The following is a 14,238-nucleotide window of genomic DNA, read 5'->3' as shown; positions in this document are numbered from 1 at the left end:
TTGTTGTCCTATCATACACACATGTTTGTGCATTTTACCACTGTTGTCAGATTATACTATTTTTTTGACTGCACCCGCGAAGGTCTTATGAAATATACTCAATTAAATGTTTAATTTCCTTAATGTATATCCAAGGGTACCGTAGAATTATTTATACGTTTATTCGCTCGAGGACATCCATTGTTCATTTTCGCTCCAGCAGCAGTAACTGTCGCTTTAAGACGAGACATTTCAATCTTAGGCGTGTTTCCTGCTCTCATTGATTAGAAATGAGCCAGGCTAGTGCCCTGCGGGAGAAGTAGAGTCGCCAGTGGAACCAAAGTATTTCTAGCAATTTGTCGCTGTTTTCAGGACCTTCCGGCAAACGCAGAACTCAAATACCGTATACTCACTTATGAATTTCAGTGACTTTGTGTTGCAATTTCATTATAAGTATTAGAATCAGTTTAATGCAATAGCAGGAATGTCAACGAGCCAGCGTATGTGCACTGTCGGATGCGCCTGTCAAACGTTATGGATTTTTTTCAAAAGGGTCGAAATGAACTGCTAAGCAGTTGGATAAAATTAAAGCATTTTTCAGTGGCATTTTGAAAGCTGGTTGTTTTCATCTCGGAACGGAAATTATTTGGACAAAGGATGGTAATGTTGCTTTGAAAAGAGGACAACTTCACTTGTTTGGAAAATATGGGCTTAAATCATTGTTTTGAATTCGGGACCGACAGATGAATGCGTTGCTCTAGCCAATTAACTGTTTGAGTATTAACAGTATTATATCAGGTATCATAAGTGACCAAAGACATTTGAAAATGATGAAGTATGCCGATTTCTTGATACATTGAGTCGTCTCAGTGGAAGAGAAGGGGTGAGAACATAATATTGTGAAAGCAACAAAGACTATGGCTTGTAAATAAGGAAAATATTTAACTTCTCGGCGAAGGTAAATGCTTATAAGACTGCATTGTGTTGCCAGTTCCTTAACCTTTTGGTTATTTACACAGATTTTGATAGCCATGTAGTCTGTGTAGTGTAATATAGCCTAACACGGGAGAGGAATGACCACGTTCTCTGACTTAGAACTTATATATTTTGGAATTCAGAAACCCACGGAACTGACGTGACTGTCTTCGCGGTGCTCAAAACATTTTCACTTTGAAGTAAATGATAAAAACATCACAATGTCGGCGGTAATGGTGACCAGGAAGGTCACCCGAAAATGGGAAAAGCTCCCGGGCAAGAACACTTTCTGCTGTGACGGACGCGTGATGATGGCCCGACAGAAAGGCGTGTTTTACCTAACCTTATTTCTCATCCTGGGGACCTGCTCCTTGTTCTTTGCGTTCGAGTAAGTATGACTGCACACCCTTCATTGCGTAGTTGGCTGGGATTTCAATGGGGTAGCCTAATGAAATGGCAGGAAACATATCTTTGTGTCATACTTGGGGCGTTTTCATTTTACATACAGTACCTTGTAACCCGCGAGGATTCTTAATATTGAACGCCCACGCAGGCTTCCCCTGTCTGATTTTCATGAAATGCAGAAGACTGTATTCTGGGATAGCGCTGTAGGCTTCATTACGTATAAGCAGTTGATTATACTGAAGAGATTTAATGACCACAACTCTGGCCTAAAATTCATTTAGCCTACTTGATCTACTCAAAACTGCAACACATCAATTGTTTATTTTGTGGTATATACCCGGAAGTGCACAGGAATTTTCTCCCAGAACTGTGGGCAGAATTTTACACACACACACACACACACACACACACACACATTCAAATGAATCCCGCCCTGATCTGCTTTATTTCAGTGTTCAATCTAGGCTGTGCAGAAATGGACTGAGGACACGGGTGGGGCTAGGGTTACAGGGGAGTTTTTAAATCTCATAGACTGCAGAATCTATTAACTGTCTAATCAGGAGATGTTTATGGTGCAAAAGACCACACATAGTAGCATGTGCTGTTTCAGCAGTTTACTGGTTCACGTTGCTGGCCTTCGTGGGAGCATAAATTTAACTTGCACATCAAACTTAAGTGTTGCGGTTAAAAGGCAGCAGTAAGTGGCCTGCTGGGCTGGATGGCAGGCAGGCTTGCTGTGAGTGGAGGTGATTGAACTGATGATTCTGCTGTTTCTGCTGACCTGATGGGCAGGACTTTTCTGCTGAATGGCAGAGAGGACTGCTGGGACTGGGACACAATCAATCCCTTGTGTCTTTGGGGGGTGGGGTTTGGTTGGGGTGGGGGGGTTCTGACGGTATGCTACTGTATGAAGGATGCAGTGATGGCAGTTGTACGGGGAAAAGCATGAGTATGCTCTTGACTGCTCTTTAGTGTTAAGGGCTGTGTTTTGCCTAATAGACCCTCCCCCCAACACAGACACACAGGCACACACACACACACACACACACACACGCACGCACACATACACACACACATTCCTTGGCAGACACAGCTAAATCAAGACTGAGCAAAATTTGATCAAAAGCAGGGTTTGTACTTGGTGATGGGTACATGCATTGTCTGACACATGGAAGGAAGATGGTTTTACCCATCTGTAATAGTCAATAGTAATTTTTATGCTGTAACATTTACGAATACTGATATCACCCCCACCCCAAATAACATATCCTCACATTACAGGAATTTGACAGTTCTTGCTTCATGAATAAATAACGCTATGCTATAATTTAAGTTCTCTCATGGGATGGTGGAAATCAAATCATATCAATTAACTATCCAAACTTGATAATTGATGCAATGATATAGAATCTATATTATAGACACTTTTCTGCACCCTGACAATCAGTGAAATTGGCCTGGGAATTTTTTTGACCTCTTACACGTGTCTGTCCTGAGATAATCTTTCTTTTACAGATTCATTTTTTACTGAAAAACAACTGAAAATGCATTTGTGTTCTCTCTTAGGATTCCAGTCAAAATGGGTGTGAGATATTGGATTTGATGTCCAAATTTACCTTGTGTTTTAAAGTCATGCCTTTAAAAAATGAGGGCTGTTAATCTGTCTCCAGTGCCCAGTGAGACTTGTGATTGGCTGTGGTGCAGTGCCAACATAATTGATTGGCTGTGGTTCACCAGGCCTCTGTTCATTGGACATCGGAAGCAGTGGCTCTGTTCTCTGCTTCTATTTGCCCCCACAGTGCCGTTGCCGGTGACGTGTCTCTGTTGCAGAGAAGAACCGGGCATCGGTTGCCAGGCTGAGGGAGATCTGGAGCCCAAAATAAGCCTGAGAGATGTTAGTCAATCTGATAATTGTTTCTCCCCGGCGGAGAATATTAAACTGGTGTAATTCAGCACTCTCCATTATTGAGCAATTTGAGCCAGTTTTGATTTATCTCCTCCACAGTGCAATGGCAGATTATTTGGAGGACCGATGCACCTTGAACACAGGTTGCCAGAGTTTTCCATGAGCTCCAAGAAGGCTGATATTATCCCAAGCCAGAGAGCTTTCTATGAGATTTAAACTTGAATGGCTTTTTTTTTTGGATAAAATTCCAGACTCCACAATAAATGTCTTGAATCAAGTTTTCATGAAAGCGTGGTATTAAATTCTCAGTGCATAATCTGCATGTAAGCCAACAGTCAATCCAGCAGTCACAGAGGAGCGTGGAAATCTGCCATCTGTGCATTTTACCACAAAGGCCGTGAGCTCCATGGTTGTTCCTTGCAGGAATATGGTATTCTGTGTTCTGCAAAAATACAGTCTGCGATCCTGTCCTGCTTCGCGCACAAAAAGGAGGGCAAAGATTGGGAAACGGCTTTGTGCTGAATTCTGTTACTCTGACCCCTGGGAGCTCGATCAAATACCGGTGTGCCTGTTTGCGCAGCCCCATCGGAGAATACAGCCAGCCAGGAAAGCTGAATAATTCAGGGAGCCCGATTCCGACAACTTGTGGCTAATCGTTTTAGAAGGGATCACACGGCATTAAAATCTCACAGAGATCCCTCTTTATTCTCTGTAATTCAGTAGGTTTTCATCATCCGTGGAAGAAGAGCAGGGGATTTATTTGTGTGTCTGTGTTGTATTTTTTGTTGTTGTTGAGGGGTGAGCTGGGGGGGGGGGGGGGGGCAAAGGGGATATTCTGTGAATAAATGGAGCAGGAGATATGTAGAACAGAGAGGCAGTGTCCTTCTGAGGAGGTTGGGCTCAGTCCAAGAGCAGATGAGCAGAGCAGACATTTTATCGCTGGTCATTAGCAGGAGACAGCAGGTCAACGCCATCCGAGGGGTCACAGTTTATTAACAGAAATGCTTTCTTTTGTGAAGCGGCAATGGCTGACGACCACGGGCTGCTCAAAGGCACTGGTATGATTGGAACGCTCGACAGGAGAGCATTCCGCAAACTCTTACACTTTCTCTTATTTATTCAAACAGCACATACACTGTTTAATTATATTGGGCATTGAGGACCACTCTTAAAACAGAGGAAACATTTACATTACGTTTAGGCGTTTATCAGGTGCTCTTAACCGAAGTGATAGTCATACCTTTTTGCCTTATTGCACTAGTTAACATTTTTGTTACACATTTTATTGCCCTTTCTTTCCACCTTTTGTTCATTTTGTAACCATACTGCTGCGATGCTGTATGCAAGGACAGCTTTGGGGTTATTCCCGCACATGACTTGACGTTTGCCTGCTCCCTGTGTGCTATGACTGTGTGACTCAGCCAGAGCTGGACCTGGTCTCTTATTGAAGATGAGCATGTTCGGCTGTTGGTTTGTTTGTAAGTGAGCTCTGCAGCAACCCAGCTCTCACCCTGATCTGTCCTGCAGTAGGCTGCACACTGGGGAGAGATGGGGTGGAGCAGTCTGGGTTTTTTTGCTTGTGAATATTTCACAGTTGGGCTGTGCGTGCAGATATGTGTTGGGGTTGTGACCGTGCAATGACATGTGCACTTGTGCGTGTGTGTGTGTGTGTGTGTGTGTATGTGTGTGTGTGTGTGTGTGTGTGGTGATGCTATGGCTCATTGCCTGTGCATAGAATGAGGAATGAGGAAGTAGGTGTATGCTTTAAGGCTGTCCAGAGTAGGAGTCGGGTCAGGAGACACACCACTCTGACTGTCAGCTGTTACTAATATTACCGGAGTGTTAGGAGGTCAGGGGAGAGGAGCTCCACAGACCGTGCCATGTGAGTCTGGGTAAAGGTGATTCAATAACCGGGCCAGAGATCGGGCCCTGAGGCCTCTATCCTGGGGGTGATGAGAGGTGTTCAGTGCCTTGAACGATTGTCTACTGATACGTATTAGATTCTTTATTTATTCAGCTGTAAGCAACATGTCGGACGATTCACACTGCGCTTGGTTTTTGTTAATTCTGTTTTTAGTAGGATCATTTAACCCCCCACTTTTTTCTTTTGTTCTTCTAAAGAAGATCCACCCCCCCTCCCCCTCAGCACCGCAAACAAGCTTGAATTCATCGCCGCACTGTGCTCTGCCACGCCCGAGTGGTGGTGGCATCATGAGTACATGGGAATGAACCCCTCCCCTCCCCCCGCAGCCCCCCAATGTCACGGTCCCCACCCGCCATTGAGTGGATTACTGCTGTGGCTCATCCCTAATAGGCTGATCCGGACACCGCCAGCCTGTAAGCGTTTAGACGGCAGCTCTGTCTCCGGGCCTAATGCTCCAATCTCCTCCTTTTGACAAAAAGCAGGAGTGGATTGGATTGCTGTTGCGGGCTCTTAATTGATTTTGAGCTGCGTGATTTCCCCTCTCCTTACCTCCCCCCCACCCACCCACCCCTTGAGGACAGGAGTGTAGTATTACATGTGCCCAAAATTGAATCATTGATATAATTAGATTAACCACTGGGGTTATTTCTCTGATGCCATAGTACGTAATTGATTTGCCGTTGCTGTGTATTGTTTCCAGTATGCTAATAGCTCAATGCAGATAGAGTGTAGCCTGGGAGGTCAATGTTCATAAACAGACTCAGTTTTTTTTTTACATCAGTAAAAAAAGAAAAGAAAAGAAAAAAAGGTGCAGTTGACTAAATGGCTTTACTGCATCGGCATTGGATAATATGGAAATTAAACTCATCTTTTAGGATTATCTTGACGGTAGGTAAGAAGCACTTTATCGTCAGCCCACTAGCCGCAGTTGGGCGCCCCGCCCTATACGTGTTTCTCCAGCACTATAGTCTGCTGCTGGACAACATGTGCTGTATGAGTCTAAGCAGAAAGATCCACAAAAGATCAAAAGTATTGAGATGGAGCACTAAGGCATTACTTCCTCGGGTTGCAGTTTAGGTTTACGGCGTTGTGATTTTTATGTTCTTGAGTAAGTGCAAAGGCTGGAAGGATTTCACAATGAAAAAGGAAAGGTACATTATCTGCTGCGGAGTGCTTTTCCCAGTTATGTTAAATCCTCCACAGACATTTGCGAAGTACAGTGTTTCCATTCTTCCCTCAGTACAATGACTGGGCAGAATTTGCCTGCGTGTTTTTTTTTTTATTGTAAGCCTCTTAATTTTCTGCAAACATTAGCATCTGTAATGTGTGCTGTTAGTTGCTTCTGTTCACAAAGTGGTAAATTCTAAATTAAAAGGCACTGTTCACTTCAAACCATAGGCACCTATTCTATTCTTCTTCTTATACTATATTTTAGCATAGTTGAAATATCCTCCTTTGGTTTTTTTAGTGAATAGTGTAATTAAAACTGCTTATTTAAGGCCGGGTGCAAAATCATTTTTTTGGCGGCAGTGGCGAAATGTCAAGGCAAGTCACGGCACGACACTCCCTGTGAAGTAGCAGATGGTCTGATGCTCACTGAGGCGTCGCTCACAGGCTAATGAGTTTAGCGGGCATCGCTTGCCTGTGTCGGCTTCCCCACCCCTGAGCATCGCCGCGGCCTACATGCGAGGCCACCCCTGTGTGCAGGCCGCTCGATATCGGCACCAGATTAGATGACCGTAATGCAAATCCTGCTCCAAAGGGTGATTACATTATCTTTTCCAGAGCAACAATTTTTTTTTTTACAGAGAATTTACATTGCATCCATTCATACAGCTGAAGCTGTTACCTCAAGGATACAACGACAGGGTCCTACCCGGGAATCGAATCTGTGACATTTAGGTTACGCTGCCGCCCCACAGTGGACTTTGTCCACAGTGCTCCATCATGGGGGGAGAGGTATTTCTTTTGCTTTGCAAGACAAGACCATGGGCAGTATTCACATGTACAACACTAAATACTGCGCACTAAACCTCTGGGGGTCCCCAGGTTTAACAGGCCTGTATAACTGAATATTTCAGGTTTTAATTTTCACCGGATTTTTTACATCCAATTAGTAGATTATTCACAACATAAACTCCAAATTATAGCCTCAGACTCCTTATTTAGCTGACTAGTGATAATTACCGCTTGTTCTTTCCAACATTTATTTCATATACTCAAAATTATGAATGGCCAATCATAATTGTAAGCGTGTTCCTTTGATGAAACATCAATTTTAGCATGGAGACGTAAGGCTAACATGGGCATCCTCTGAAGCACACTTATCCAGCCACCAATTCATTTCCTTCTCTCTGTAGTTGACCAGCTGAGCTGCATAGCTACTGTACCGTGCAATTAACATAGCTGACCCCTGATTGGCCAGAGGAGGCGATAGAGTGCAACGATGAGGAGATAATCCTGTGGGCTAGTCAACCTGTGGTTGCCTTCCCTTTCTGGGCAACACAATAACCAGTTATGCTCCGCCCCTTGGGGCTGCTGTACACAACATTGCTTTGGTGAGGATTAGATTACTGATGGTGGGTTGCATTACTGCAAAATAGGTTTAGTGCTTTAGCTGAATATACCACCTGACCGCACTTCAATTCAGGTCAATTTATTGCATATAAAAATGATGTCACTGCTGGGTAAATGTTTCTTTGTTCTGACAAGGCCTCTGATTGACCTTTAAGGCTCTTAAAAAAATACTGCATGGTCTGTTTTGACCAGAAATATGTTTTCTTTGAAGTGTCAGTGCATGGGCTGAATGTTTGATTTTGTGGAAGCCTGTGTTTGAGCTTAATATGCCAAACAAAGGCCTATGCGGTACTGGGCATTGTTGGGCTTGAGGTGTGTGGGTGTGTGTGTGTGTGTGTGTTTGTTTATGTGTGGGCATGTGGGTGTATGCATGTGTGTTTGTGTGTGCGCGTGTGGCTGTGTGTGTGTGTGTGTGCGTGTTTATGTGTGGGCATGTGGGTGTGTGTGTGTGTGTGTGTATGTGTGCGTGCATGTTTGTTTATGAGTGGGCATGTGGGTGTATGTATGTGTGTTTGTGTGTGTGTGTGTGCGCGTATGTGTGTGTGTTTATGTGTGGGCATGTGGGTGTGTGTGTGTGTGTGTGTTTATGTGTGGGCGAGTGGGTGTGTGTGTGTATGTGTGTGGGCATGTGGGTGTGTGTGTATGTGTGTGCGTGCATGTTTGTTTATGTGTGGGCGTGTGTGTCTGTGTGTGTGTGTATGTGTGTGCGTGCATGTTTGTTTATGTGTGGGCGTGTGTATGTGTACGTGCCTACACCAAACTGTCAGGAGATACTTTCTTAGTTTACTGCTTTGTTTGGAGTACCACATGACAGGACTGGTTGAGAAACTGCCCGACGACTGAAATCAAGTGATTATGACACATGTAGATTGTAAAGTCATGGGGCAACATTTGTGATGGTCCCCTTTCATGAATGTTATGACATTGACATTATGACATGGGGACTAACATTTGAGTATCGCAACAAAAATATGCGAGGGTCAGCTATGGTTTATAATGTATATCCAAAGTATTATATTATTAAAGTGAAACCTTAAAACATTATCTTCATTTTTCAGTAATTGCAAAAAACAGTGCGTAGAGCTATAGTGGTGTGTCATCACCAGGGACATTACCGAGATCATGAGATGAAAAGCAGTGAGTGTCTGTGAGGAGTTCTGGCACTGGGGGGGGGGGGGGGGGGGGGGTTATTGGGTGGGGGCATACACATCTGAATGCAGCTCACAGTTAGCCTCTGAAACCTCCAAGAATATGGTCAATATTAGGGAGTGGGGGTGTCTCCCCGGTGGACTGTTGTCTCCTTTTTGGGACTTTTATAAGACAGGCTGTCTTATGACTTTATTATAAATTTATATCCTTCATTAGTCTTCACCATAAAGGGGACCTGTGGGTGGGCTGATGACATCACTCGGTAATTTTTGAAAACCTGCAGTCTCAGGTGACACGTGATGCGAGAGAAGGGAGGGAGGGAGGGTCTCTGTTCCGTGCTTCCGCATGTAAAGCACACGCCTGCCCGTGCCCCGCCCGTCCCGAGGTTTGGAAGATGCAGCGATCGCCGGTCCACTTTATCATCTCACTTAGCGGCTCACGCACAGCGGTGTGGGCTGGCTCTCTCCCCCTGTCTTTGTCTTTGTCTCTCATCCCCTCTCCCTCTCCCTGCATCGATGATGTGTCCGTTTGGCTGACGTATGACGTGAAAGGGCGAGAGGGGTAGTGGTGTCTGCGTCCGCTCCCCCGCCCCCCCCCCAGTCCCAGACCAGCCGGCCCCGCCCACACCTGCTGCTCGGCCTGCGGACCGCCGTGTCTTCCGCAGCGGCCGTGTTGATTGAATGCACCCTCAGCCTTAATCTGTCACTGGGTGCGGCCTCTGAGAGATGAGCCTTCATCCTGTCAGCAGCAGGCAAAAAAGATGACTTCAGGCCGCAGTTTAACGGTGCAGTGCCTTCGCAGTGTGTATGTGCACACGTGCGTGTATGTGTGTGTATGTGTGTGTGTGTGTGCGTGCGCGTGTGTATGTGTGTGTACGTGCACGTACGTGTATGTACTGCCCGCATGCGCGTACACATGTGCTTATTTGTGTGAACGTGTGTATGTGTCGTTGAAGTGCGTGTATCTGCATATGTGTCGGTGTGTGTGTATGTGTGAAGGCAGTTGCAAGTGTGTGAATGCTTCTGGCTGTCTCGTGTGTGTATGTGCATGTGTGTGTGTGCGTATGTGTGTGTATGTGTGAATGCAGCTGCAAGTGTGTGAGTGTGTGTGTGTCTGTGCGTGCGTGTGTGTGTGCATATGAGTCATTGTAACATAAACAGACAGACACCCCGACATTCAGGGCTTTTGTGCCTCTGTCCTCCTCTCCCTCTCGGGTAGGTCAGCGCTCGGTGGACGGCCAGTGAAAAATGACCACCACACAAAAGACACATTGAGAAATGCAACCTAGCATGTGAACGGGAAGAAAGGATGATAAATGAGTGCAGTATTGGTTCTGGAGGTGCCCTTTTACTGGGGCAGTTAAACCCCAGAGGGAAATGATGCAATGATGAGAGAGCCACCAAGATTCGTTTAATTACACGAGTGAGGGGGTTTGGCCGTCTCGACTGATTTTGCAAAAGCTTCAATTTACACAGAATGATGACATATGTGCTGTGGAAGAAATGTAAAAATTAAACTTTAAGTAATTTGCTTTCGCTGTAATTAGAAGAGGGAAAAACACCCGACAGCACACCAGATGGAGTCCTTTTTTTAGCATAAATGTTTTGTATATATATTGACTAAAGGGAAATAAGAAACGTCTCGGCTGAGTCTCAAACAGGTGGCAATCCCAAGGAAATATATACTAGGAAAAGTTTCTAAACTCAAAGAGATAAGCCTGACCATGATGGATCGCAATTTGGATGAAAAACTCTATTCGCGAAATGAAAAAGAAATCGCAGTTTAATTTTGGACCTCCCTTTGAGTCTCCTCGTGACTGATAGGCCTGGAATGAGATTTTCCGCGGGGCCTGTGGAAAGGAACTAATCGACGAGATGCGGGAAGCATGGCGTTTTGATGGGAACCGATGACGTGGGCGCATCCGGAGTGTTTACCAGGCATCGGTGCAGAAACCATACATCACTGACAGGCTGTGAGTTCCAGTCACAGGTCCCAGCCCTAAAAAAAAAAAAAAAGATCTGCTGTCTCAATTGACTTCCTGCCCACTGCTGAATCATAATAAAAGACGGTACAAGCTTAAGGCATTTTTCTCAAACCTGAACCGGAGGTTTTTTTTTTTTTTTTTTTTTTTTTTACGGATTTGATTTTTTTGGTTCTTTTAAAAATCTTTTTCTCTCTTCTCTGTCTCCCTACCCCCTCCCCCAATGTGAAAAGCCCTAACCCTCAGCACCTGCTGCAGTGGCATGTGGACTTACCTGTTTTAATCTGCACACAGTATCAGAAGAGGTGGACTTTGTTTCCCTGATTGTCGTCTGGTGTGCGATTACTCTCAAGCTACCATGCAGGCCTCTCTCACGCTGACCCCCACCACACCCCACCCCCCCGTCCCCGCCCCCAGTACGTTCCGTTCTTGCTGTTGCTGCAATGGAGATGACCTGGCATGCAATCAGGGGAAACACAACAGAGAAACAGAGCTGGATTCAACCCCGAGGAACAGAAACAATAAACAAAATAATACCTTTCTCTGTCATCTATTGGCAGGACACATTGGCAGGAATCGTTACGTGTGTTTTCTGTGTACCTTTACTGTGCAACCCTTTATTGAAGTGCAGAGAATGGGCATTGAAATGCCTGAAATCCTTATAATTATTTAAAACCTTATAATATCTTTCTTTAGTACCTTTGTCCTGAGTTTCTTTTTTAGAGAGGAAAGAAAATAAATGTTGGTGGAATGTCAACGGAAAAGGTCTCTGAGCAACCAAGTGCACAGTGTCTGCCCATTATCGTGCACACAGGTGGATTCAGATAGATTCTTTATTGTCCTCCAAGAAGAAATGTGTCTTCACAGTCGGTACACATGCAATACACATACAAAAAGCCACAAATGGTGCACGTCATACATACAGTACATTCAAACAAGCATCCTTATACACATTGAACATGCGAGACTTGTATACATATATGCATGTACAGGTGTACAGGTGACACAGTCAACATGGGTGTTTGTTCAGTGCTGAGATGGCTGTAGAGTTCTGTACCTACAGCCAGGGGGGAGCAGGTAAAAACATGAGTTCAGGGGGTGATCCAGGACATGGGCTATACTGAGTGCTTTGTGTGCGATGTCCTTATCACAGAAGTCTGAAAGGTTACGGGTGGGAAGACCAATAACCTTGAATTTGCTCTTGTTTGTGACTGGATGATGCTCTTGTAGCGCGGAAGCACATGCTGTGGCCTGCTGTGGAAAGTGCCTTGAGTTAGCAGAGTTGGCAGAGAGCATTTGCCTTTGACAGAGTTTATGGGTGTTGGTGATATGGTGGGCAAAGGTAAGTTTATTATCCAGTGTGAGTCCAAAGAATTCAAAGCTGTATGTAATCATGAAAATGATGAAAAATAAGATATGGTGTGCTGGTGAGCCGTAATAGAGATATTGTCATGCAGGAGTGTGAGAATGGCTGTGTCATCAAGGTATTTACAGTACGTGGTGAAGGGAGAGGAGCTGACTCAATCATTAGTACAGAGGGTATGCAGAATGGGGCTCAGGACACAGCCCTGGGGTACTCCGGTGTTGATGGTGATGTTTGACGATGTGACAGAACCTGCCCTAACAGCCTGAGGCCTGTCACTGAGGAAGCTGTATATCGAGTGGATGAGAAGTGAGGGGACAGTGATGAAAATGGGTTTTTTGATCATCTGATGGCGTTGAATGGTGTTGAAAGGCAGAGCTGAGGCTCTATAGGCTATATTCTGCAGCTTGCAGATTCATCCATACATACACACACACACACTTACATTCTTTGTAAGTTAAAATGTTTGTCTTATAGTTGGGTGGAGGGGGCAGGGAGAGTGCAGCAGGACACAAGTTAGCTTTAAATGGTGGATAGATTTCAATAATTTTATTTCGTTTGCCATTTCCCTAAAGATTGTTAAAAAGGTTTTATCCGTGCAGAAAGTTGTGCTACACAGTGCTTGTAAGGAATACATGACAGAGCATGGTTCAGACCACCAATAAAACCCCCACCTGACCTATGCAAAATGAGATTGGCAGTTGGTACACTGCTGTCGGGCCATAGCCAGTACCTTAATTGGTATTCCGTTTCTGTGAGATTTGTGGACCTGCAAATGGACGTCTCATGAAGCACTGCCCTGCTGGCACAGCTCAGGGAGTTGCGTGACAAGGGTTCGGGGGCGGAGCTCACATTAATCCCGGAATGTGGCAAAAGACTCATTGAAATGACCTGTTGGCTAGAGAGTGTAAAATTGAGAATACCGGAAACATAAAATAAGATTGAACAACCAAAAAAAAAAAAAGAACACTGGCTCAGCAGATGCACTGTGCGGTAAAAACAATAAATAGCCAACCTGCCAAAACATTCAGAGACGCTATGGAGAAACTGACGTGTTACAAGCCTGATGAACTCCAGATGAAATGTTTCTCTAGCCAATGCATAAATTCCTAGAGGCTAAGGGTTTGTGACCCAAAGCAAGTCTATACACTAAATGTCCTCTGGGCTTGATGCCAGAATTGTGACAAGAACTGTTATTCCAAACTTGTCAATTAGACATGATTTGTGCAGGAAAACGGCACTACAATGGTACCGAGGGGGTGCCAGAACAGAAGTGTGACAAAATAAAACATTCTGTTCCAGAAACTGTCAATGCAGAAAAATGTGTCTGTTCATATGGTTTACACCAAACATCATCAAACAATGACAGGATACTGTTGAAACAAGCGACAATGATTAAATTCAGTCAATATGTATGAACTTTAAATTTGCATTCATCTGTTTTAATCTGTTTGCATTTTTCATTAGCCTACCCCAGCTGCAAACCATTTTATTATTGGTTAGAAATAAATAGAAGGCTATTATTAGGTGCTGGTTACATAACTACCGTTTTTATGCTTGTAGGCTACTTTCCACAGGTTAGGCATGCAAAAATAATGAAGCACAACACCTAAAAAATATGGTAAGAAATGAAAACTAGGAACACTGCCAACTCCAATGGGTAGTGATGTTTTCTCAAGCCCCTTTGAAGTAATGTTTAAAAACACACACGCCCTAAAACACGTACCACTGATTTGATCTAAATGTTGCATTTTCCAAATTGCACTTGACTTAATGAATAAATGTAACTCCATTTTAATTGCCTCGTGGGCCGTGTGTAATACACTGCGGTAAAGTAATCAGGGCCTCCTGTGTCTCAGCCGTGCACTATGTAATAAATGTGCGAATCCCTGTGTATGGAGGTGGGAGCTGTACTCCTTCCTTCTATTAATAACGCTGCAGAAGCAGCCTGTGGTGCAGCACTTTGGAGCCAAGCTTGT

General features: G+C 44.5%; 1 protein-coding gene across 2 annotated transcripts in view; it reads left to right on the top strand.

Moving 5' to 3' along the window:
• The first annotated feature begins 245 nt into the window (after positions 1-245).
• zdhhc9 (zinc finger DHHC-type palmitoyltransferase 9) overlaps positions 246-14,238 on the top strand; it is a 30,048-nt gene continuing 16,055 nt past the window's right edge. The window contains exons 1-2 of one of the 2 annotated variants that reach the window (XM_064329282.1): positions 246-862; positions 1,098-1,342. In XM_064329282.1, the coding sequence (XP_064185352.1) occupies positions 1,176-1,342 (167 nt within the window). In that variant the 5' untranslated portion in view covers positions 246-862; positions 1,098-1,175. Of the gene's footprint in view, positions 1,343-14,238 lie in introns of both variants that reach the window. The other variant, XM_064329281.1, reaches the window with a different exon arrangement.

The sequence above is a fragment of the Anguilla rostrata genome, chromosome 3, assembly GCF_018555375.3.
Source record: "Anguilla rostrata isolate EN2019 chromosome 3, ASM1855537v3, whole genome shotgun sequence".
In the NCBI taxonomy this organism is placed as follows: domain Eukaryota; kingdom Metazoa; phylum Chordata; class Actinopteri; order Anguilliformes; family Anguillidae; genus Anguilla; species Anguilla rostrata.
This window is presented reverse-complemented; position numbering and strand designations above follow the sequence as displayed.